Genomic DNA, 25,576 nt, shown 5'->3' with positions numbered 1-25,576 from the left:
ACCCCCATCACTGAGTGATGAGGTGAGTTACAGGTGTTCCACACGGCACAGGATGGTGAGCTGAGGTGGGCGGTAATGCAAGTGTAACAGAGGCTGCCATCAACCAGCTTCCAAGGCAGATACTGACAGCTTAAGCCAATGTAACCACTGAAAAGTCATTTCAGGCCTGGTAACGTGAAGGAGCTAAATACAAGGAGGACCATCACAAGAAGGGTGTTGTGTGAAGTCTGGAGTTTCATGTCATGATCAGCCCCTGCTCCCCTCTCTAATGCTCCTGTTTGCTGTAACATTGCTTTTGGCACAGTGTGACATGGACAGCACCAGCCCAGGCAGAGGGCAGGAGTGAAGGACACCCTTAGGAGTGCACGTTGGTGCTCCACAGCATGGTGCTGGGAGTGCTGTCACCCAGCCCTGTTGTGGCTATTCCCAGCCCTACCCATCACCAGGGCAGGTTAGAGCTGTGTGTACCAGGCAGCCCAGCAGGATGGCTTTGGGAGCCCTACAGTGCCCTGAAGGGATAATGTGTCTGCGCTCCACTGCAATCAGCAGAGCAGCGTATCCAGACAGGCTCTGTAGCAGGGACATGTCAGGACCCAGTCCTGCATTCCCAGCCCCACACAAGCCTTGTGGCTCCTGCTAGCACCTGCCTTTTCTGCGGTGGGAGCCCCTTGCACCCCAGCTCTACTGCCCCAGCGGCCTCCACTCTCACCTGCAGTCCTTGGACCAGAGCCTGTCTCACTCCTTCCTCTCCCAGAGCTCCCATTGTGCGTGCTCCAGAGCCTTCCTGATCCATGCTACAGTCCCAGCCCCTTCTCCTCATAGCACTCCTCCCCTCAACCTCTTTCTTTATCCAAGCCCCCTCAGGCCATCTCAGACCCAGCACCCTTCTACCCCACAGTGCCCCAGTCCTGCCACTGGGCACAGAGTCCTTTGCTCCAGCTCATATCCCTGACAGTAAAATCTCTTGGTTTTCAAGCAAACAGCATCCAGACACACACTGGGAGCAGCGCCTGGGACATTCCCACCATGCCTGGAACAGTCCCTGGGGAGCAAGGCAGATGCACGACCCCAAACACAGGCCAGGGACCATTCTGGCAGCTTGTTGTTACCCTTGATCCCATTCCTGTACCCAGCAGCATCCCCAGGAGCTGCTGCATTTAGCACTACAGATGTGTCCTGCGGGACCAGGCACACTGGGGGATGCAGGACTCCAAAGATGCTCCTCAAAGGAGCTGTATTTCCCTGGTCCCACAATGTGAACACTTGACCCCCTGTGCAGAGCAGAGCCAGGGCTCAGGAGCGCTGCTGAGGCAGCTCTAGAGGACGGTTCATAACAGCTCTGTGGCAGGTTTTTGACTCCCGGAGCCAGCACCGCTCCCCCTCCCTGCGACACAAGGGCACGGATGCTGCTCCCTGCGGAGGCGTGCCAGGGAATCATAAACACAGCTGGTTTCACTGGGTGTGTTATTCACCCCGGGCTCTCTCCGAGCTGGACTGAGGAGGTCTGCACCTCTCCTTGCCTTATGGCGTTAGTTAGAAAGCCACTAAGCTGTGAAACTGGTTTGTGTTCACTCATGGCAAAAAAAGAGGGGAAAGTCTTTATGTGAAGCAGAAAGGTTGATGATAAGGAGCAGGGGATTACACTGAGAGCCAGTGTTCTGCTTCCTGGAGCAAAGCCATGCTCCTCACTGCTCTTAAGTCTTCAAAAAGTCCATCTACTTTACACTCAGAGACTGTAGCTCTGTTCTGGTCACCAGTCCAAGGTTTTGGCTCTGTTTTCACCTGATGTATTGAAAGTCTCCTCTGGAACAACCCTTCCCTGGTAATCAGCATTTTCATGCCTTTCCTTCTCCTGCTCGGGGAGTTTCCCCCTTGCCTTTGCTGCCTTTGGCTTGTTTGTGGCCAAGTGCCTGGACAGCCCCAGGGAAGGGCCCATCTCCATTGGCATGGCTGTAAAAAGCAGAATCGAGTCACAGGATGGTTTAGGTTGGAAAAGACCTTCAGGATCATTGAGTCCCACTGTGCTCCAGCACGGCCAAGGGCACCACTGAGCCATGGCACTGAGGGCCACATCTGCACATCCTTTAAACCCCTGCAGGGACGGTGACTGCAGCACTGCCCTGGCAGCCTGTGCCGGTGCCTGACAGCCAGCTGAGATCAGGCCAAGGCTGTTAAACAGAGGCCCGAGTGGGATAGGCCTTTGTCATTGAGCCTCTGTGTGTGGCCACCACCCCCACGTGCCAGCCCAGCAGCACCCATTGCCATCACAGCTTTGGGACAGTGCTTTGGGGCTGGCTGGCAGCATAGCCAGGATGGGACCCTGGGGGATATGACGGTGTCCTGGGGCAGGCAGAGACTGAGGAGCAGCGGGGGTGCAGTGGGGGCCCAGGAACATAGAATCATAGAATAGTTAGGGTTGGAAAGGACTTTAAGATCGTCTAGTTCCACCTGGGGTGTGGGGGTGAATGGTGGGCAGGGCAGGGCCTAAGATACATGAGAAGGACTTGGGGGTGTTGGTCGATGAGAAAATGAACATGAACTGGCTGCAGTGTGCACTCACAGCCCAGAGAGCAACCGTATCCTGGGCTGCATCAAAAGCAGCGTGACCAGCAGGTCGAAGGAGGTGATCCTGCCCCTCTACTCTGCTCTCGTGAGACCTCACTTGCAGCACTGTGTGCAGTTCTGGTGTCCTCAACATAAAAAGGACATGGAACTGTTGGAACAAGTCCAGAGGAGGCCACAAGGATGCTCAGGGGCTGGAGCATCTCCCGTATGGAGCCAGGCTGAGAAAGTTGGGGCTGTTCAGCCTGGAGAAGAGAAGGCTGCATGGAGACCTCAGAGCAGCTTCCAGTATCTGAAGGGGGCCTACAGGGATGCTGGAGAGGGACTCTTCATTAGCGACTGTAGTGATAGGACAAGAGGTAACGGGTTGAAACTTAAACAGGGGAGGTTTAGATTGGATATAAGGAAGAAGTTCTTTACTGTAAGGGTGCTGAGGCACTGGAATGGGTTGCCCAGGGAGGATGTGAATGCTCCATCCCTGGCAGTGTTCAAGGCCAGGTTGGATGAAGCCTTGGGTGATATGGTTTAGTGTGAGGTGTCCCTGCCCCTGGCAGGGTGGTTGGAACTGGATGATCTTAAGGTCCTTTCAAACCCAAACTATTCTATGTTTCTATGAGGTAACCTGGGATCATGGCATGGCCATGAGGTGCAGCAGGAGGACATGGGGACAGGGCATGGCACTGAGGCATGGGGGTCACCTGGAAGGTGAGGTCGCATGAGGCGCATGGGGTCATGGTGGCACAGCCCTAAGGCACACGAGGACATGGCAGCGCAGCCCTGAGGCACATGGGGACATGGTGGCACAGCCTTGAGGCACACGAGGACATGAGGCCCAGCACACGGGCAGCTCGGGGCCATGGCGGGGCCATCGGCAGCACACGGCGCTGAGCACAGGCCGCGCTCCTGCCCTCCTCGCCGCGTTGCCATAGCGACGCCTCCCTCCGTGCCCCCGCAGCGCTGTCGCTTTAAGAGCGGCGAGGCCGCCGCGGCCGCCCCCGCCCTCGCCCGCCCGGCGGCCGGAAGGGGTCCGCGCTGCCGCCGCCGCTGCCGCTCGGGCTCTCAGGTAAGCGCCTCGCCCGGCCTGGCCCGGTCCCACCCCGGTCCCACCCCGCCGCTGCCGCCGCCACCGGGGGAGGCGCTGCCCGGGGCGCCGGCCCCGCCCCGCCCGCCGGGTGCCCGCGGGCCGCAAGTGCGGGAGGAGCTCGGGGCCGCTCCCGGGGCGCGGGTACCGCGGCGGGGCTGGGGGTGCCCGGTGGGCAGAGGCTGCTGGCGGAGGAGGGTCCCTGCTCGCTGCTGGGGGTCGGGTGCGCTCGGGGTGTGTGTGTGTGTGTGCAGAGCCCCGGGCTGTTGAACGCGGCTGGGGCAGCTCGGTGTGTTAGGGCAGGCACCGCTCCGGTGACTGGTACCGGCGGTGCTGACTTCGTTGGGCCTTTCACGGCTCCAGCACCGCTCCTGCCGGGAGGTCTCTCCGCAGGTGGAGTCACGGCGATGCCGGCCGTGCCTCCCGCTCTCCACCGGCATCGCTGGCCCTTGCAGCCGGGCACGGCCCAGGCCCGGCCAGCAGCGAATGCATGGAGCCGCTTGTTCTTGTTCCCCGTAGCTGGGTGAACTCTTGGCATTGGAACAGGCTGCCCAGGGCAGGTTTAGATGGAGCTGAGGAACAATTCCTGCCCCAGAGGGTGCTCAGGCATTGGAACAGGCTGCCCAGGGCAGGGCTGCAGGCACCGTCCCTGCAAGTGTTCACACAGCGTGGAGATGAGGCCTCAGTGCCATGGGTTAGGGGTGGCCTTGGCAGTGCTGGGAATGGGTGGACTGGATGAGCTTAAAGGGCTTCTCCAACCTGAGTGGTTCTGTGCCCTTTGTAGTCCTACCAGCAGCTGCTGGGGCTGTGGGATGTAGGAGGAAGCGGGCAGGAGGGAGTAAACTTCACTGCTTACGGTGTTAGTTGTGCTCAGGTCCTGAGGTCCAGTTTTCCTCCAGGTTGAGATCCTCGTGCTGGCTTCTGCTTTCATTTGTTTGGGATGTTTCTCCCCTTTTATGAAAGAATGAGCCTTTATCTTCATATTCCTAATCAGATGTCCGTGGGAAAACTGCTTTTAAACTTCTATTTTGGCCTTTTCTGGTTAATACTACTCTAATTTCTTGTTTGTTGGTGCTTTTCTTATTTTTCGTGCTGCATGTGCTGGCTTTCTGTTTCTTTGGCTTGTCTGGCTTCTAAATGTTTCCTAGTTAAGGAGTGGGGGGTTTGGGAAAGGATAAAATATGAGAATCCAGGACTACTTTGTGTCAGCTTCTCTAGTGGAATCCTGTAAGCCGAAGGCGAGAGAAAAGTGTTCAAGGGAAGCTCAGGGTGATTTGCTTTGTTGGAGGGAAAACTTTCTGAGGGACTGGCTGAGATTTTGGTTTCACTTAATTTCTCTTCTTTTGAAGTAAAAAACTAAACCAGCACTTTGAAACGCTCCAGTTTAAAATGCTGAGCTCTTCCTTTGCTCTTCAGTTGGGAAAAGGTCTTTAAAACAGGAAAAGCAGCAGCAGTTCTGCAGTGGTGTGTGTGTGCAGAGGCCTCACAGCTCTTCCATCAGCTGCTCCTGCCTTCTCCCTGCAGACCATAGCATTAGAGAGGCTTCAATTCCCATTTAACATGCTGGTCTGCGTAAGGTGGCTGTGGGAAGCCGGAGGAGCTCTCTGTGGGTTACACACTCTGCCACCTGGGGCTTGCTCTGCTGCAGGCTCCGGCCTCTGGGGTATAATTGAGGGAAGTAATTGTATATTAAGAAGACTGAAATCTGTTAGCCAGGTGTGTGCTTGTCCCCTGGGCACATGTCAGGGTGTGCGAGCTTTTGCTGTTGGCAAGGGAGTTATGGTCTTCTGGTGGTCGTATTTGCCTGCTACTGGTCGATGCTGAAGACTGCAGCATCTTCAGCTTTTGGGAGCGAGACCCCTTGGTGTTCTGTCCTTTTCCACCCCATGGGAATCACCCGGGGTGATCTCTCTCCTCCCGCAGAGTTGCCTCCTTACCTTTCCCAGGAGTTTTCATCTTCCTCAGTCAATTTTCTCTCCAGGAAGACTTTTATTTGTTGCATCTTTTCCTGAGTTTGGTTTTTGTGCTCAGCGACAAGCCTGGCCATGGGCAGCGCAGGTCTGTGGTGAGGGACAGAGAGCCAAGAGCAACTGGAACTGGGTGTAATTGGAAGCTGTCAACGTTGCAGTGAAGGAGGATAGCGTGTGGCTGTCTTGTTGAGGCTTGAGGTAGCTCCTTGAGTAACACTGAGTGAAGATATGGATCTTTCAGCTCTAAACAGTCATTGAGAAGGTATCAGAAAACTCCCCAGGGTTTGGCCACTCGGGAAGCTCTCTGGGCTGGAGCCCAATGGTGCAATGGCAGCAGGGCTCCAGGTGGCTTTTCTTCTGCTTGCTGCTGCAGTTCTGCACCATCTGATGTGGGTACTTGGTTGCTGTTCTTCTGAAGGTGTCCATCCAGAGTGACTTCAAAGCAGGTGAAATGGTCAAGAACCGATGTCTTGGAGTGCTCTGCTTGGGTTTCCTGCCCTTCCTTCCCTTGAAAGTGGCTGCTCCCTGGGGAGTTTGGCTGCAGTGGGGGTCTGTGCCTGAGAGGGACCAGCAGTGTCCTATGAGAAGGCTTTTGGGTAACAGAGGGACAGACTAGAGCCCTGCAGAGTGGGAGACCAGGCAAAGAGCAGTGTGCCCACCCTGGTGATGGTATGGGACAGCCCTGGGCTTCTAGGAAAAGAGGAATTTAAGAGCGAGGTGAATCCAACAGGGAGCAAATACCCCAGTGGTAAACAGCACCAGCCGGGAGCACTGGTTCCTCCTGCATGCCCTGGCTGGATCAGCTTTAGGTAGTTTCTCAATTTCATTCCCCAAATGTCCTGCTGTCCCCTTGGGCCCTTTGTATCTGCTGGTGTATTGCCAGACGTTGCCTGAGCTGCTCTTACACTGCAGCTGTTTGTGCAGGTCCCCAGTTCCTGCACAGTTGTTCTTACTCTGTTTATTTTAGTGCTTATAAACTGATTTTTCAGAAGAGTTGGAACTAGAGCTGGAAAGTCTCCTTTTGCTGCGCCCTCCTCCTGATTTGCTTGAGAAGCTACACCATTAGGAGGTGGCAGCTGAGCCCTGCAATATTCCCCCCTTTATGCTTTGCATTTTCTGAGCTGTGGTTTCCCAGGGTTTCGGGTGCTGTTGCCCTGTACCAGTTGTTGTGTTTGGGGAGGTGTCTGCTCCTAATCTAGTAAAATTAGGAGCTTGGCTTAAAAGAGGCTTTTTTTTTCTTTTCTTTTAACATGTTGTTTAGCCTGAACATTTGCAGTCAGACAGATCTATGTATTTCTTAAAGACACAGAGCAAAAAGCTGCTTTAGGGCAACATCTCAAATTGCTGTGAGATGCAGTCACATATGGAGCTCGAAGGTGCCACCAAAACAGTTCCACCATGGGTCTGTCATTCTGCATTTTACGGGCAAAGCCCTTCATGATTCTCATAGTGAGCTCCAGAACTATGGGCTGAGGTGTGGGTACTGCATTTTCTAAAGGTAGTACATAGCTTTATTAAAGATGCAAATCGAGGGAGAACGCAGTGTGGTTAACATGATCCTCTGCTCCCATAGTGATCAGTGTATTGCCTTTCCATGTTGATCATAGAATGGTTTGTGTTGGAAGGGGCCTTAACGCTCATCCAGTTCCAACCCCCTGCCATGGGCAGGGACACCTTTCACTGGAGCAGCTTGCTCCAAGCCTGTTTTGTAAGTTACTTTTGCAATTTGAGCTGAAAATGGGTGCTGGAAGTGGTGAATAATCCCTTCATTTGGAATAATCCATGGCTGGGAAGAGTCAAGGGTTCAATCCTCCCCATCTCTTTTGCTAGAGGCAGGCTAGAGTTTTTGTCTTCCTGCTGTGCTGTGTGTTGAATGTTAAACAGTGATTTCTATGCAAGAATTTAAGGGAAGCCTTTCATGGTACTTGAATGACCAACTAGGGGCAGCTGAGAAAAGGTTGCCTGGGAGATGCTGTTGAGAGCAGCTAGTGCAGGGTGCAACAGCTTGCGTGGGAGAAAGGGAAGGCAGGCAGGATCATGAGCTGATCTTCCTTTTTGGAGTGCAAGAGTGGTGGTACCCCTTCTGAATGCTCAGGGGATGTGAATGTGACTGAGTTTGCAGGCACAAGAGTGGTGTTGCTTGTTCTGCTCATCACAGTACTCCTAAAGGAGCAAGGTGCAGCTGGCCCTGCAGAGAACAACAGTGTTGTCTGGGTATTAAATACTGCACTTCATTTCCTGCACTCTCTGCAGCACTTACACTTCCCCGTGGTTTTCACCAGGAAGGAAAAGGTGTTGCTTTGTGGGGAAGTAATAGGGGGAGGCTTTTGGATGCTCCTGCAGCATCACCAGAAACTTGGATGAAATCCTGTGACATCCCTTTAAGCAATCTCAGGGTAAAGCTGGCTTTCAGAGGAGCTTATTGTTCCCTTAATTCTCTTCAGAGCTCCTGTTGTACTGGTTATTTCTCTCTTCGGGTGCAGATAGGGTTCAAGTGATAATTACAGGGAAATGCTGAAATACATCTCCAGACATGAAGAAAATACCCTTACACATGCAGGTTCCTGCTGCTGTGTGTTTAATGGATTGCTTTTCCGGCTGCTCCTCAACTTTTGCAGCTCTGAGTTTGTTCTTGCACTTCTTCCAGCGCCTGCTTAAAATGAGTCTGTGTGAAAATGTGAGTGCTTTCAGGCTGTGGGGAACGAAAACGTGGTGCTCCAGTTAGGTGCTGGCAAAGTGTTCTGCTGTCTGGAGCTGTGTGGGAGGAGAAATGGCTTCTTGGTTGTGTGACCCCAATGGGGAGAAGAGCAGCTGGGGTTTAACAAACTGCTTAAAATTTATATAGGCCCCCAAAGTCTCCAGAGACATCTCTCCTTTCCTAGAAGCTTCCTTTAACAAGCTGATTTCTCAGGCTGATTGCTTGCAGATGAGATCATGCAGTGTGTTTTGCAGGGAAAGAATCTCAACTGAGACTGGCGAGCCAGAAAGCTTTAACACGCAAGTCACATGCCCGGTGTCCTCATGGCACGTACAGAACACTAGAGACTGTGAAAGCATCTGTCTGTGGGGCAGCTTTTGTCCCAACATGAGCTTTCTGGATGCAAAGAATACCAAGGGATGCTCTCAAGTGCTGGGTCCTGTTGCTTGGAAAGCAACAGGAGATAGCAAGGAAGTATTTCATCTTTCCTTAGCTCTGTTTCTCTCTTTAGTGTGTGTGGTGTTGGGATAAGCCCAGGCGAGGGAAGGCTCTCATCTTAATTCCACAGACGTTTTTCTGCTGGCTTCAGCAAAGGAATTTATGTAGAATTGATGATATTTTTTTCTGTTGATACATAAGAATGTTCAGAGCAGGGCGAATTGATGTTAATGTTCTGCTGCAGAGGATCCCACCGGTCTCTGATCCCTCTCACTGCTGTTTTCCATGTCTCTTGATGGCACCTGGGTTCAGGTGTCCTTAATGGAAAGGCTGCTTCTTCCAAAATAAGTACAATCCTCATTTAGGAATGCTGAAAACTAAGCAAAGTTGTTCTAAGGTGATGCTGGGTGGTATTCCCAGCACAGTGAGTGAAAAATCTGCTGCTGCCAGTAGTTTGTAAGTACAACCCATTCTCACAGGCCAGGTAAAGGCACCTTCCTGATGCCAGGAACTCCTTGTGCCTAAAATTACTTCTTCCAAATCACGAAGGTGTTAGTTATGCAAAAACAAACTGGGGGGAGGAGGGAATTTTACTAATATTGATTATGGAAATAGGAGCCACTTGTTCCCAAGCTCTCCTTAAAAAACTAAAAATAGAAATTGGAGTCAGACCGGGCAGGGAAAACTTGAAATCCACCAACCTTTTATGCAACTTACAGATGGGAATGGATAAAGCAAGATGTGTTAAAACCTCCTACCACTGCACAGCAGTGTTCTGCTTGTAGCAGAGCCTCATTCTGTGAGCTTGCTTTCTGAAACCAGCAGTTGAAAGCAAATCTTATAGGTGTGCACAGGCTTGGTGGAATTTCTTTTTCCTGTTGCTAAAGCATTCCTTTATATATCTCAATAAAGCAATATTCATGTTTATCAGAAGCTCTTTACAATGAATAACTTCACACAGGTGTTTTGTAGGGGTGCAAAGTCAAGCACACCTAAGTGGAAAACACCCATCTAGAGCCTCGTCAAACTTCAAGCTGGAAGAGAGGAGACTGAGATGAGCTCTTAGGCAGAAGCTCTTCCCTGGGAGGGTGCTGAGGCGCTGGCACAGGGTGCCCAGAGAAGCTGTGGCTGCCCCATCCCTGGCAGTGTTCAAGGCCAGGTTGGACACAGGGGCTTGGAGCAAGCTGCTCCAGTGGAAGGTGTCCCTGCCCGTGGCAGGGGTTGGAGCTGGAGGAGCTTTGAGGTCCCTTCCAACACCAACCAGTCTGTGGTTCTATCAGGTCTATATCCTTTTTAGTGTGTAGTACAATGCAAGTTAAAATACCTCTTTTCTATATTGTGTTATTTTATTCCCTAGATAGTTGTCAAGTAAATTGCTTTTGTTGCATGCCCTTACTTACTGGCTAGTAATTCCAGGATCCTTTTTTTAATGAAAGGGGCTGGTGAAATACTTGCTGCTCTGATGGACTGCAGTGAAATGGTACATTTTTTGTAGCAGCTCAACCATCTCATTCTGCTCTTGGATGGGATCCTGCTGGGTCTGGTCATGGGCTGTGTGTCTCAAGGCCACTGGCTGGGTCAAGCAGTGTGTACACATGGGATGTGATGATCTGTACTCTGAAGAGTGCTGTCTAAACCTTGTTTTGTCCATGAAGCTTCAAGTATGGAGCTGCTAAAGCCCCAGCCCACTCAGAACTAATGCTTGCAGAATGCATGACCAAGGAATTAAACTGGGTGGAGTTGTTCCAAAATTTGGATGTGGGGCCTGTCCGCTCCTAATGCAGCAGCTCTCTGGGTGTTTGCTTGGAAGGGCTCCCGGCATGGATGATGCTCTCCTGACCTGATTTGACTTCCCTTTCTTGATGCTTGGGTACTGTGCCCATATCTGTCTATGAGGATCTGCAGTGCAGAGCTCTGGTGCCTGATGAACCTGAAACAAGTCAGCTCCTGTCAGGTGATGATGGAAGATGATCAGCTCATCCCTGCCGTGGGGGATGGAAGGGAGGGCAGAGCACAAGAGGAGGGACAGACAAACAAAGCAAACAGTTGTGTTTCTTCCCCAGGACTGTCCTATGTCCTGAGTCTGCCAGCTGCAGTTTGGAGGCCAGAAGAATAGGGTGGGGTATTTTCTTCCAACCAGATGAGTTTCTGCAGTGAAAATGAGAAGTGAAGTTTAGTTTCTCTGGGAATAACATTTAAGGTGTAAAAAGGTCCCACCCATCAGTAATGAAGAGCTGCTGAAGAATGAGCAATTACAGAGACAGAGCCTGCAGAGCACATGGTGTCTGCAGCTTTTCCCTGAAGGATGAAAATTCAGTTCTGAGCCCCTCACTACAAGAGAGACCTTGAGGTGCTGGAGCGGGGCCAGAGAAGGGCAATGGAGCTGGTGCAGGGCCTAGAGCACAAGAGATGGAGAACGGCTGAGGGACCTGGGGGGTTCAGTCTGGAGAAGAGAAGGCTCAGGGGGGACCTGATGGCTCCCTACAAGTGCCTGACAGGAGGATGGAGCCAGGAGGGGCTGGGCTCTGCTCCCAAGGAACAAGGGATGGGACAAGAGGAAACGGCCTCAAGCTGCACCAGGGCAGGTTTAGATGGAGCTGAGGAACAATTCCTGCCCCAGAGGATGCTCAGGCATTGGAACAGGCTGCCCAGGGCAGGGCTGCAGGCACCGTCCCTGCAAGTGTTCACACAGCGTGGAGACGAGGCCTCAGTGCCATGGGTTAGGGGTGGCCTTGGCAGGGCTGAGCAATGGTTGGACTGGATGAAGGTCTCTTCTAACCTGGTTGATTCTATGAATCTGGGCATGTTTTTGTTGCATGTATCCTTTGGTAGTGGCATCAGTCTTCATGTTGCCTTCCCACAGAGAGAGCTAAACTAGCCAAGGGTCAAGTTTTGTTGTCCATATGTATCCCTGCTGTTATTTCACTTGTGTTTCTCTGTTTCTGCCTGTCCAAAGGTAACGTACAAACAGTAACATGCTGTAGCAGGAATAGCTGGAGTGTTGCAGTTCTCCAGTATGAAAATCATCCTGTAATGGGTGCTTTTCACTAAGCTCAGGCTGTTTCTGCTGTTCCTGACAAGCTCACATCTTCATGCTGGGTAATGTGATCTTCCAGGGATGTTTATCTGCCAGTTCTGTGTTTCTAGTGGAGCTGAGCTGGGGCTGCTTGGGAGAGCACATGCAGCGTGAGCCTCCAACACCATGTTGTTGTTTGGGGTGAGGTGTTGGCTGTGTGCACTGTGATTCAGCAGAGCTAGCTGTGCTGTGAGCTCCCTCCTTGTTGCCCTGGACAAGGGTCTCAGTGCTGCAAACTCATTTCATGAGCTCTGTTTTTAAGTGCATGTGTTTTGCATTTGCCATGGGTATTATTCAAACAACCCAGCTTCCCAAAGGGTCCTTCCCTTTTCCATCAGCTTGATTCCATCCATCTACATGTGTAGCTAGCAGCAATCTTGTATTTTCTTCCATGTTTTGGGACAAGCTGAATGGGGCTTTACAAGTGCCATGGGCAGAGTTGGAAGGAACAGCACTGGTCGCAGTTTCTCTGGTGGCCCATGACCCTCTTCAATCTCAGTGCCCGATTCTGCTTCCCCATCACCCTCCAGACTGAGCACCTCATGCAGACAACACGCTGCCTTCATCTTGAGGACTGAACCCACCAGGGATTAGATGTGGTTCAGTCTGCTACAGCATTTTCTGGCCTCCTCCCAGCACTGGAAGGACACCAAATAGCAGCAGTGCCTCTGAGGCCTCCCTAGAGTAAAGACTTATAGTGGGAAATGATTTTCCTTGTTGCTTCTAACATTGAGAGAGCTATTGGCTGTCTTGCTTTTTACCTGCATTCTTGGAATTATTGGAAGCTTTTGTGTTTGAATGCTCAGCTGAAGTTAAATGCCAAGAAGAAACTGCTTATGGTGGATGTTAGTTTCTGCAAGGACAGTGTGATGCTCTGCACTGACCCTGTTTAAGACCTGTGTAATACATGCAGGCACAGAGACTGGTACTCCAGTATCCCTGTCCATACAGACACTGACTGTGTCAGTGCTGACATCTTTAACCAAGCTTTTGATACAATCTAGAAAGATTTCTTCAGAGAAACTCAATGTGTGTCTTTTATAAAACTTTTGGCAATAATTATTCTGCTTCTTCTCATTTGCTGTCACAGATGATGGAAATACTGGTTGGAAAGGATGTGTGGAGGTCTTCAGCCTGGCCTCCTGCTGGAAGTGGGGTTGTCTCCAGCCTGGGATCACCTCAGCTGTGGCTTTGTCTGGCCATCTCTTGAAAGGATCCAGGGATGGAGCAGTGTGCCATATCAGATCAGCTGCTGCTTGCTTTGCTTGAGAGTGGTACCTAGTGAGCCACCTTCGAGTGTGGGTTATGCATTTAGCTTTGAATTACCTCATCTTCCAGGTTTAAAAACATTTAAGTGAACTGTTAGGAAATGTCCCAGTAGGGATAATAATGTAATGTGTAATGTATCTGAATCCTTCTCTCTTTTCCATACTAGGATGGGAAATATGAGCAGACCCAAAGTGCTGTTTCTGCAGGAAAAGGCAAGGACCCTGTTAGGTGGTTTTCTCATGTTTGCACAGGGTTATTGCAGTGAAGAACATGTTCTGTTGCTGGAATGAGCACATGGGTGTTTTCTCCTCAGTATTGGCTGTGTTTGCCCAGCCAGAGCTGGGTTTGTCTGGAGGCACAGGATGAGCTCTGTGAGCATCCTTCGCCCTGAGGCTGAATGTGGGCTGGGGCAGAGCAGCTCTGCTCCCAGGCTGAGGCCACACATGCTCAAAGAATGTCCCTCCTCAGCCCCTTGCAATGGGAGGAGAAGGTTTTCCCCAGGGTCTGCTGCAGTCCTCTCAGAAGGAAAACCAGCTCATGAGATGGGTGCTCCAACAGGCACACTCATCGGAGTTGCCCTGTGTGGCCCTGAGCATTAATGGGAGCACAACAGCTCTCTACATCTGAGAAGTAAGCTTGGCAATGCCACAAGCTTCTGGACGCAGTGGGTGTCCATGAATGGCACGTAGTCAGGCCAGAGCAGAGGCCTGCTGCTGTGGCTGGGCTGGGCTGGATTTCTTCAGACTGAACTGCAGATTGCAACACCCTTATGCTTACTGAGGCCAGGAGGCCTTGCTTGGAAGGGAAGCTTCCCTAGCCAAGGCCCTGTTGCTGGATTCCAGTCTGGCTGTATCTCTGCGCTCTGCATCCCGTCATGTCATGGGGACAAATGTGCATCCTTCACTGCACCTGGTACTGAGAATGAGAGCTACCGTGGGCTCGGTGCGATCTTGCTTGGCACTGCCTTCTGCTCTGGAGATTCCTCTTGTATTCCTGTAGTGTCCACTGTGTCAGATGAGTCTGGTGATGAGGAGCCAGCAGCAGTGCCCTTGGGTGGGGTACGAGTTCTCTATTCCCACGAAGAGGGACCATTTGGTATCCTGCCCCTCTGAACTGAGAGCATCCTCCTGCTGTTGTTTCCATATCAGAGCCAGCAAAAGAGCTGGGAGCATTGGGTTCTGCAGGCCTCTGGTCACTTGGAGGCATGGTCCCTGCTGAGGAATGACCACTGTTGTCAGCTGCTTGCTGCATGCTTTGACCGAAGTGCAGAGGGCAGGTTCTGGTTTGTGTGGCTGGAGGGTCCTGGAGCAGCAGCTGTGCAGAGGTAGGGGTGACACCTCAAGGCTGATTTGGGCTGCCAGCTCTTGTTTTACCACTAGCTCTTCCATGCACCGGGTGTTTCTGCAGGGTCTGTGTGTGTTGCAGGCAGAGGGGCTGTAACAGCACTGCTGCTATAGCTGAGCTCTGCTCTGGTTTGGTTGTTCTGGTGTCCCTTGCTGGGAAAACCAAACTGTTGGTGCCCAGTCTCTCCCCACATGCTGTTCCTCCTTGCTGAAGCCTATAGCTTGCTTTGGCTTTCTGCTCTTACTCTCCATGTCTCTGGAATAAAATCTCCAAATGAAGGAAGCTGAGTAGTTTTTCTCTGAGCTGGGTTTGAAATTAATACTCAGACATTGGTCTTTGCAGGTCCCTACAGCTTGTAGTGTTTGAGGTGACATATGGCAACACAGGTTCATCTGCAAAGCTTCTGGGAGAGAGGAACAGACCTGGAGAAGTATCACTGTGGGTGAGATAGCAGCTTTGACCCACCAGGCCTGGGCCCTGTGCAGCTCTGCTTGTCAGAGCTCTCCTTATGCTGCCTTCCTTGCCCCAAACCCCTTCTAGGGATGGAGGGCAGGAGGAGCTGAGCTACTGCAGTGCTGGGGGAGGAACGTGTCCATGACAGTGTTCGGGACACTGGATGCTATCTAGTGCTTCAAGAAGGTCAGCTTTGAAAGAGGCCCTGTGCCTGCTGTCCATATCAACTGCTTACAGGGGTTAGATGTCAGAAGCCCAGAGCTCATGGGAGCTGAGTTCTCATCTGCAGCTCTTGCTGTTGCAGACACCAGAGTACTTGGCTCATGGTGCAGACAAGAGCAAGGCAGAGAGGCTGGAGATGTCCTGCTTGGGCTGGTCCCGGTGTCCAGGGACAGGGAGGGTTGTCTGTTTGCAGATAATGGTTTCTCTGCCCCTTTCTCACACTTGTGCCAGCAAAGATGGCCAGGGAGAGTGTTTACAAGTGTGTCCTTGCTGAGCACTGCTCTGTGCCAGGAGTTCACTCCTCAGCTGGAAGATGTGTTCACTGGGGCTTTGTCATTACAACAGCTAAAGCTAAACTGATCTCTCTCCACTTGTTCTGACCTGGGGGTGTATGTACCACTTGCCTTCCCTCTACTCTCATCCCCATCTTTGAGGCAGCCCATAATGGAGCAGCTGAGCTGTTTAAAATACAGGGCAAATAGGAGCCTGCTGCTGTTTGGGTCTTCCCTGCTAGTATTTAAAGCTCTGAGTTCTTCCATTGCCACCTCCCCAGCCATTTGCATCCCTGAGCTGTAGTGGCAAAGCAGTGCTGAGGCCTCTCCTGCTCCCATGTCCTGGCAGGACAGGGTATCACTGAGCAGCTGCAGTGCACCCAGAAACAAGCAGCTTGGCTCAGCTGCAGAGCTGTATCTGTTGGGGGCAGGAGGATTTGCTGTCCCATGGCTGGACCAGAGGTTGTGCTTGTTCTGGTGACGTAGGAAGTCACGGAGGGGTAGAGGAGATGGCATACACTGCGGTATTTGCCCTCTTGAGGACATCCCTCTCTTCAGAGGAAAGGCTTCCTTGGCATGGGGTTGGAGGTGTGTGGTGGAAGGTGAATGTTCCCCTTGTGTCCTGTTGTGTCTTACATAGCTTGGGAGGGGGTTGTCCCTCATCAGGTGTCCGTATATGTCACCCCATGCTCTCTCTTGTCATCTCTGAGCCTTCTGTTACCCTGCAGAATAGCTCTAGTCAGCACCTTGTATGGAAGGGTGGTTGGTCAGTAGTTCTCAGAGGACGTCACAAACATCCCATACTAGCCCTCCCCTACTGTGCCAAGCTCTTCCCTGCTTCCCTGTTCTCCCATTTTTATGGCTGGAAGTGGATTTCTTTGCAGTGGAAGGAGGATACAAGCAGAGCTGGGCTGAGCAGATGTTTCAGTTGGGTAGGGTGGGAGTGAACACGTACTCACACTTTGGGTAAGGACAGGAGAGGGCTGTGACGTGTAAACAAAGCACTTTCCAAGCAGGCTTCTGTGTTGTATCACAAGTTCCTGGAAAGGTGAAGGCGGGAGCTGGCTGTCCCCTCCTCTCGTTGAAGGAATGAAGAGTGTGAATGCTGTACAGGTCCAGCCTGCTTCATGGGACTGTCCTGTGCTCTTCAACTCCTTGTCCCTGCATAGCCAGAGGCTGCTCAGGTGATGTCCTTGTGTTAGCTGACATGAGACATGGGTGCTTACCGAGATTCCTGGGCCCAGCTCTGGCATTCTGGGATGAAGGCAGATAGATCTCCTGATAGAGCTGTGCCCTTACGGGGCATAAAGGACAGGGTGTCTGGTGGTGGTGTGCTGCTGCAGGAGAGGCCTGGCAGGAAAGGCTTTTAGGTGCTATTCTAGTTAGTGTTTTCCTTACTCACACTTGGACATGCATTCCCACCTCATCAGTGGTCACTGCAGTGGTTCTCTGGCCACAAGTCACAGGTCTGGTGTTGACATTCATTTCTACAGTGGGCTTATGGAGCTTTTCCTCTGCAAGAACCTTGTGCTTGCTACAGAGGAGGGTCCTGCTCAGGTGGTCAAGGCCATCTTGACCTGTCTTGAGCTGTTTGTCTGCTTGCCTTCACCTTAGCACCCGTGTTTGTTCATTTGTTTCTCCAGTGGCTCTGGGACAGTAGAAGGCAACTTCCCACTGTTGGTGTGATCAGCTCACCAGTGCTTCACCCCAGATTTCATACTTCTGCTTAGCAGGTTATTGTCAAGCAGTGGAAGAAAAAACCCTGCTTTTAAGCCCATTGAAACACTTTGTAGACATTATTATCTATTTTGGGAGACTACCTCTTACCTCTTCCTAGAATGTATTTGCAGTACTTTGGGGATTCACAATCCCGTGTAGATGCCTTAAACAGCCAAATTGTCCTGCACTGGCATAAACAAGCTTTTGTGTCTAAATTTGTCTATGGAATTTGGTCTCAGTTAATTGGACTGATCTTTTCAAAGCCAAACACAATCTGTTGGAGGAACTCGAACAGTGCCAGCCCTTCCTGGGCTGGTTCTGCCCCCTCGCCGTGCGGAAACCTGCTCGTGCTGTGGAAAGCTGTTCTGTGCAAGCCCAAAACAGGGTCTGTTGATGTTATTCCGAGTCCTTTGAGGAGCTGACTTGCTGGTCACATGTGCTGCTATGAGGTCATTAGGAAGTCTCTCAAATACACAATTTGAGAAGCGATGATGCTATGGCAGAAGTATGCTCCCTCTGCGATGTGAGATGCAAAACTCTCTCTGAAGTGCTGTAGTTTGTAATGGCTCAGAGTGGGATCTGTTGTTGTGCATATTTGGGCTCATTCCAGTGAAAAAAAAGGAGTGTTTTGCTTTATCCCAGATTGATTAGTGACTGTACAGCCTGGATCAGGTTACATTGCAGAGGGCATCCAGCAGAGAGCCTGTTGCTGTGCTCTAGTGCTGAAGGCAACAGCGAGTGAACTGCAAGGTCAGCAGTTTCTAGCAGTGCTTTGTGCCTCTGCTGCACCATCCTTCCCCTGGGAAAGGAGCTCAGATCTGTTTGAGTTGGGTCATTGTGCTTCCAAGTGCCACAGGGGCTCTTTGCCATCCAGGAGCCTTCTCCAGACCCTTGATGTTGCTTCTAGGATGTGCATCTGCTTTGATGCTTTTGTTGATGTTCCCAGTGGACTGCTCAGAAAAGTAATTATCACAGAATCCCAGCCTGGTTTGGGTCGGAAGGGACCAGCTCCAACCCCTGCCATGGGCAGGGACCCCTTCCACTGGAGCAGCTGCTCCAAGCCCCTGTGTCCAACCTGGCCTTGAACACTGCCAGGGATGAGGCAGCCACAGCTTCTCTGGGCACCCTGTGCCAGCGCCTCAGCACCCTCACAGGGAAGAGCTTCTGCCTAAGAGCTCAGCTCAGTCTCCCCTCGGGCAGGTTCAAGCCATTCCCCTTGGCCTGTCCCTACAGGCCCTTGTCCCAAGCCCCTCTCTATTTCAGTGCCTCCTATGGTTCACTCTGCAGTGGTCTTGCTTGTCCTGCCACCACGGACAATGTCACCTGCCCATGCGGTTCCCACTGTCACCCTTGGTAATTCATCCTCCAGGTACCACATTCTGGTTGAGTCTTCTATTTTCCCCTCTATTTCTGTATTTTAAGTGAAAAAGGAAAGGACTGATGTCCCACAGGTGAGGAAAGCAATAGGGGTGATGGATCTGTTGTGATAAACATGCATTGGAGCCCTGGTGTTTCTTCTGTGCTCTCCCTCTTCCAGGAAAGACTCTGGAAGCAAAAGTCCAAGTGTCTGAGAGGTGCCTCTGCTCCTTGCAATAATCCCATCAGTTGGATTTGCTTAATAAATGACTAGAGCTGTCTTTGCTTATTACTTCTCCCTCCTGGACACGCGCTGGTGGAGAACGGACGCGCAGAGCGCGGTGCCGCGATGTTCCCACCGGGATTTTCCCTACGAGCACGGGCAGTTGTGTTAACCCAGAAGGTGAAGGCAGCCGGGCCGGGCCTGGCTCGCCCCTGGGACTACACGGGCCCTGCTTCCTGAGCAGGAGAGCTGCTTTCTGTTGTGGTTTCACTAAATGAATTCAAAGCTTGGCCTTCCTCCAGGCGCAGTCCGGGCCGGGTGCCAGCGGAGCAGCCCCGAGGGAGAGCACTGGAGCAAGGAGGGGCCAACAGCAGGGAAGAGCCGAGGAATCCAAGCAAGGCAGATTTGCCTAGCAAACAGCTCTGTTTCCATCTGCCGGGTCAGGAGTTGCTATAGGAACTGGGATGATAGAGGCAGGGCCATCTCCTGGGCCTGTCTGTGTGTGCGGAGGGAGGGAGGAGGGAGGAGTTACTCAAGTTTGAACATATCATGTGTGCTGCTGGAAAGTTGCAAGGAATGTCGAAACTACAGCCTGGCTCAACCTATGGAGCTCAACAGAGACATGGCAGTTGTTCCCTGTGCTCAGCAGGCCCCGGGCAAGGCAGGTAGGGTCCTCCCAGCTTAACTCTGCTCTTCTCGCGTGCTTCCGACGCTGGATAACGCACAAACCCTTGGAGACTGGCTGGAAGTGGAGGGGGGCTGTAGAGGTGGCAGTGGCTGTGCTCCCTGGCTGGCAGGAGAGCTCTTTGTGGCTCTTTGCACCCTGTTTTTCCTCCCGCAGCTGCCGGAGGGTTCACAGCTTGTGGATATTCCCGTGTTTCATGCCCTAGGACCTGGGATCCATTGTGGGGTGGGAATGTGAAGCTGGCTGTGGTGTTCTCCTGGGCAGGAGTGGTTTGTGGGGCTGTGGCTCTCCAGCAAAGCTCATGGTGCTAGAGCTCGAATCAGACACGTTGTGCTGGGATGTGTCAGGGCTAAGGGGGAGTCAGATACCCAAAGCTGGGGCTGGCAGGGGGTCGCTTGTGATGGTGGGACAGTGAGGGCCACGGTCCTGTCCCCTGAGCCCCAGCAGCTCTTGCCCTGTGCATGTTCCATGGCTGTTGTGTCTCACCTCTTGGGGAGATGCAGACCTCCCCGTCCCATCCTAATGCAGGTTTTATCACTGTCAAACTTCCTTGGACTCACATTTAGCCTGAACCACAGGAGTATGGATGTGCAGGAAGCTGCTTCTGAGAGCCCTTGTTGTTAGGGTTAACTGTGTAGCAGCCCCTCCAGGTAAAATCTGATTAATTCCCCAGTAAACCCATTTTTTCCAGATGCTGCAGACTTTCCCAAATAAATAGCAGTGTTTGCACAGAGTCACTCAGTGCTCCACAGGTATTTACTGAGCTGGTTTGGCTGAAATTTCATCTGCCCATTTTGTGTCACAGAGGAGAAGCTCTGCTACAGAAAGTGAATAATGATAAAGTAACGGTGGGTACTTGTTTCTCTCCTTGAGAGCTGCACAAGAAGCAGCCAAAAGCTGAAATGTGATCTCTGTACACAGAGCAAAGCTTGCCAAACTGGATTAGATCACAGCCCACCTACTCAGGCCCAGCTTATCTCGGGCAGCGGCTGCTTGGCACATGGAGCACAAAACCCCAAGCGCTCAAATGCAGGCAGATGTGGAATAACCTGCCCTGCAGGAGATCACTCTGGTTACATTAGTTACTGGTTTACTTATACCTGGCCGACTGAAAATGTAGATCCAGTGTATTCTTTCCTCTACTCTGCAAATGGAATCGCAGATGTTCTTATTCTGTAGATCCACTTCCCGTATGTTATGGAATTACTCCCACGTTGCTCTGTGGCAACATATCCCAGAGGCTTCATGCGCATGGTATGCCCTGGAATTTCATTTCCTCAGTTTTAATGTGTTGGTTTTTAATTTCAGTTTGTTTTCAGTATGGGAAAGATGTAAATGGGATCCTTCTTTTAGGTCTAGGCATCGTTATTTTACATATTTCTTTTTCTCCCCCTCATCTCTCCTGTTTCATGTCTTTGCCTCAAAGAATCCCAGGATTTTCCTATAGCTACCTGCCTTCTGTGTAATTGCTTCTCTGTGGGCTCCCGTTTCCTGCTCTGTCTTGAGAAAATGTGATCAGAATCAGCCATTCTCTATAGCTGGGAAATGCTGTTAGAGCTTTTCCAATGTTCCCCTCTTCTCCTTTGTTTATAAGCCAAGCACTGACTTTGCTTGAAACACATAGTGGTAACAAAGGTCTTCTCGGGTCTGTCTGTAGGCATGGTGGGTGTTTTGCTGGGACCTTCAGTGAATGGAAACTTCATCTCTGTACATGAGAAGTTAAACTTTATCTTGTGGGATTGAACTTGTAAATACCAAATGCAGCAGAACATGGTGAGACCTGCCTGGAAATCCCCACCGGAGGAGGAGTCTCCAGGCTTGGTGCAGCAATTTGAGCTGATCCCTAAGTGTTGCCACTCATTGCTCCCATCTTTGCCAGGCACTTCATAAATCAAACGTTAAAACCACTTTGCTTGAGCAAACTTTGTTTAATACACAGAGTGTAGCAGATGTGTGTTACAGACTGGGCTGTTGTGGTTAGGTGTGCAAAGGAACCATACCCACTGAGGACGCGACCTGCTTTGTCCCCTCTGGTTCAGGCCAGTGTGTTGTGGGAGGGGAGAAACACTGATAGAGTCACAGCCTGGTTTGTGTTGGAAGGGACCTTAAAGCTCCTCCAGCTCCAACCCCTGCCATGGGCAGGGACCCCTTCCACTGGAGCAGTTTGCTCCAAGCCCCTGTGTCCAACTTGAACACTGCCAGGGATGGGGCAGCCACAGCTTCTCTGGGCACCCTGTGCCAGCGCCTCAGCACCCTCCCAGGGGAGAGCTTCTGCCTAAGAGCTCATCTCAGTCTCCCCTCTCTTGGGCAGGTTCAAGCCATTCCCCTTGGCCTGTCCCTCCAGGCCCTTGTCCCAAGCCCCTCTCCAGCTTTCCTGCAGCCCCTTTAGGCACTGGAGCTGCTCTCAGGTCTCCCCTTCAGGAGCCTTCTCTTGTCCAGGCTGCCCCAGCCCAGCTCTCTCAGCCTGACTCCAGAGCAGAGCTGCTCCAGCCCTCGCAGCATCTCCATGACCTCCTCTGGCCTCGCTCCAACAGCTCCACGTCCCTCTTGTGCTGCTGCCCCAGAGCTGGATCAGGACTGCAGGGGGGGTCTCCCCAGAGCACAGCAGAGGGGCAGGATCCCCTCCCTGAGCTGCTGCTCACACTCTGGGGGTGCAGCCCAGCACATGGGGGGGTTCTGGGCTCAGGCGCTCACTGAAGCTGGGTCATGGGAGTTTGCTGCATTTTGGTTTTTGGAGTTACTTCAGTTGTGGAATGCAGTAAATGATAATTTGGCTTCTTTCTGATACTGGTAAAGCTGCTTCAAGTTTGGTTTCTTTTTGTAGCTGTATGGCATGGTGTTTTACACTTATAAACAGTTTTTGGCAGGACCACAGCAGAGCCAGTGGTGCTCCTTGAGCAAAGGGCAAGTCTGGGTATCGGTGGCAGGTGTACTGAAGGTTAGCTTTATGAAGAGACGTTTCACAAAGCTCATAAAAAGCAGCTTTTGGTGATATCAGCATTTCTGTGGTGGCTCTAGAGGGCCAGCTAAGTGAGTAGATGTTCCAAATAGTGCTTCTGGTTTGATTTTCACTGAACCATCTCTTAGAGTTTGGCTTTCACCCTTGCAAAACCCAGCAGCTTCTCAGCTTGTTGCTGCCTGTGTTGTGGGTTTGCTTCTTGTTTTGCAAGGAGTCTGTCCCAGTTTTCATGTTTTATCTCTTAAAAAGATTCCAGCAGGAGCAATTAACAAGTTGTTGATAATGAGTAGCTGCTATTGTAAAGCAGGTATTTTGGGATGTAGGCAAAGCTAAAGATAACTGTAAAAGCACAGTGAGTGTATCTCAGGGCAGTGAGAAATATTTTCTTTCTGTATATCAAAATAAATGTCACCAATGGTGTTTATATAGTGGGGAAGGTTAAAAAACCCCAACTGATTGCTAGTAACAATATTGAGAAGTAAGGAGTTTCCTGTGTTTGGGCAGGAGCTCGATGATGTCCTCTCCCTTATGAGGATATGGAAATGCCTTCCCCTGCTCTGGTTGTGGGGGAGGGTGTTAAACACAAGATAACAGGCTTTGAAATCGGAGCAAGATAGGGACTTGTTTGTTTAAAACCAACTGGCAAAGCAGCTTTCTGAATCCTGGCTGCCGATGGGTAATAAATCTGGGAGGACCAAAGGAGTTCCCGAAGTTTGGGAAAACATAAATGTTGTGGAAGTGGCTTAAAATAGCATGGGAGCAGGTGACCAACAGGCAGAGCCTGACCTTCGGCCAGAGCGGGATCGGGGGAGCTGCTGCATCCGTACATCAATGTCACATTAAAGAAGGCACATGCTCTGTGGTCCATGTGCTCTGATGGAGAGTGGATCATGTGCAGAACCTCTTCAGATGGTGGGTTTTAATGAGAATCCTGTACAGGCTGCCAAAAGGAACTGTGTTGACACACCTGGATACTGGCAGCATTCCCTGCTGTTGACTGAATGCTGCTGCTCCCAGGAGGCAGAAGAAGCTCTGCTTTGGAAGCAGGAGGTGTTGGGTGCCACTGGGCAAAGTGGTCCCCTTTGCCCTGCTCAGGGGCTGGCCTATCCTTCCTGCTCTGGTTGGGTGCCTCAGCACTGCTGGTAGCTGGTGGCTCTGAGTGAGAAGCACCCTCCTGAGCTGCACTGGTTGTGCCTAGTCTGTGCTGTCCGTGTAGCTGGTCCGTGTCCTCTTGCTGTGCGAAGGTGGCAGGGTCTCAGTTTCCATTTGCTGATCAGAACCATGTTGAACAAGTTGATTCATAAAGTGCCACCTGATACCTCTCAAAATAGGTACCGGTGGGAATGTGATCCTTGCAGTCCCTAAACACAGGACCATGGAATAGTGCTCCAGCCACGCTCTAGGGTCAGCATGGGACAAACTCAGTACCTAGTGTACCCATGAAGAAACTGGTAGAAGTGATAGTAAAATCCGGCCAGAGCTGTCCCACTGCTGAGTGGAGACTTGATCTCAGGAGTGGTGGCTTGGGAGAAAACATTAAGTAACATAATGCTGGAGTTTGGCTTCACTGAGGAGGTCGAGGAGGTTTATCTGGGACAGGAGAAAGCTTTGGGATACCGAAGAGCGGGTTATCAAGAAGACACAAACAGGCTCTTTACTGAGATGTGTAGCAGGAGGGTTGACAGTGACCATCAGCTGAAGTAACAGCAGGTTCTGCCTTGGCATAACAGGGGTGAAGTTTTCCCTCTGCAGACAGGCAGTGGAAGAGGTTGTCCAGAGAGGTGGGGGAGCCTCTGATCTTGGAGGTTTTTAATACCCAGCTGGACAAAGCCCTGGCCAGGCTGCTCTGGAGTTGGTGCTAACCCTGCTCAGAGCAGGAGGTGGGATTAGGTGCTCTCCTGAGGCTCTCCTCCAGCCCCAATAATTGTGCTGCTCAGTAACCTGATCTCCTCCTGAATGCAGTTTTGAGTACAGTTAAGTAAAAGGTTCTGGTGGAGCCCCTTGAGAGCAGGGAGGGAGGAAGGTGGTTTAGATTGAGTGCTCTTAATACTCCATCTGTCATCTGTGTGGTTAACATGTCATATATATGGTTGCTATGTGAGACTCTCGCAGTGGAAGACTGGAGGTCTTGAGAGGCCTATTGCTCACTTGTAGTTGATGTGTTTTAAGGATAGTGTAAAAAAGAAAAGAGTAAGCAGCGTCCTGACAAAAAGAAAAGCTGGAGAGAGATGCCAGTGTAAGGAACAGAGTGAAAACATCAATGTGCCACATGGTCTCTGCTGCCTGTTCGGGTAGGATGAACCTCTGGTGAGGGATAGTGACCACTGCTGCTTGGGAGACGAGAAAGGGACTTGGAACTCTTTGCTTGCACATCATCTGTTCTGCCACTTCTGTCATACAGAAACAGTGGGACTGGAGCCTGGAGGCTGCCCCTCAGTTGAGGGGATGTGTATTCTGGAGTCCTTGATGGAGTCCAGGAGGCTCTGTCCTGCCCTGCCCCAGCTGCTGGGGTTTGGGCTCCTGGGGGATGATGTGCACCCATGTCCTGTGCAGAGCTGCAGCATATCTGCCTCTGTGGGAAGTGCCTCTAGGCTGCTCAGTTGGGATGAGCACAGAGCCCTGCCTGGGGTCAGTGGGGAAGGGTAGCGATGGGTTTCAATCACCTGAGCTGAGAACTAGCCATTGTTAATACAAGTGAATTTGCATTTCCTTGCCTTTGACTTTGCCTTTCTAATGGTTTCTATTTTTGGCCTCATTACCTTGATGGATTAAATCGCATTGTTCAGTTATCCCCAAGTCTGGCTTTAGGACAAAAGTGCTCTGTGCACTTTCACAATGCAAGGACACCCCAATCCTGTGGGACTGCCTCAGCCCCAGCTCTGTGGTGTCCCCGTTTCCACCCCAAATACCACTCTATATTGTTGTGGTCCTTTTCCAAGCCCTTTGTGTTGTTCTTTTCTATCTCTTGTGGTGACAGGTCTCCCAATACCACCACAAAGATGGAGCCTATTCCCATCTCACTTTTCCAGTAGCTATGATTTCTCACATGCATTGTGATTAACCCAACTCCTTCACCTAAAGTCTGGTTGCTTTTACCTGTCCAGCCATGTTGCTGCTCCAGGCATCACTTTGTGGTGTCATTGTTCCTACCCTATGGCACCCATCACGTTCCTAACAGTGCCAAGGCTCTTTCTGACCTTCGCTGTTGGCGCCTATATCCAAGCTCTCCTGTTGCAGCCTCCTGCTTCA

General features: G+C 51.4%; 1 protein-coding gene across 3 annotated transcripts in view; it reads left to right on the top strand.

Moving 5' to 3' along the window:
• Positions 1-19,209: 19,209 nt before the first annotated feature.
• Positions 19,210-25,576, top strand: part of LOC101874899 (discoidin domain-containing receptor 2-like) — a 46,106-nt gene continuing 39,739 nt past the window's right edge. The window contains exon 1 of one of the 3 annotated variants that reach the window (XM_031054465.2): positions 19,210-19,348. Coding sequence is in view for 1 of the 3 variants with exons in the window: in XM_031054466.2 (XP_030910326.1) it covers positions 19,288-19,348 (61 nt within the window). In the remaining 2 variants the exon portion in view is untranslated. The remainder of the gene's footprint in view (positions 19,349-25,576) is intronic. The other 2 variants (XM_031054466.2, XM_034067410.1) reach the window with 2 other exon arrangements.

The sequence above is a fragment of the Melopsittacus undulatus genome, chromosome 11, assembly GCF_012275295.1.
Source record: "Melopsittacus undulatus isolate bMelUnd1 chromosome 11, bMelUnd1.mat.Z, whole genome shotgun sequence".
Taxonomy (NCBI): domain Eukaryota; kingdom Metazoa; phylum Chordata; class Aves; order Psittaciformes; family Psittaculidae; genus Melopsittacus; species Melopsittacus undulatus.
This window is presented reverse-complemented; position numbering and strand designations above follow the sequence as displayed.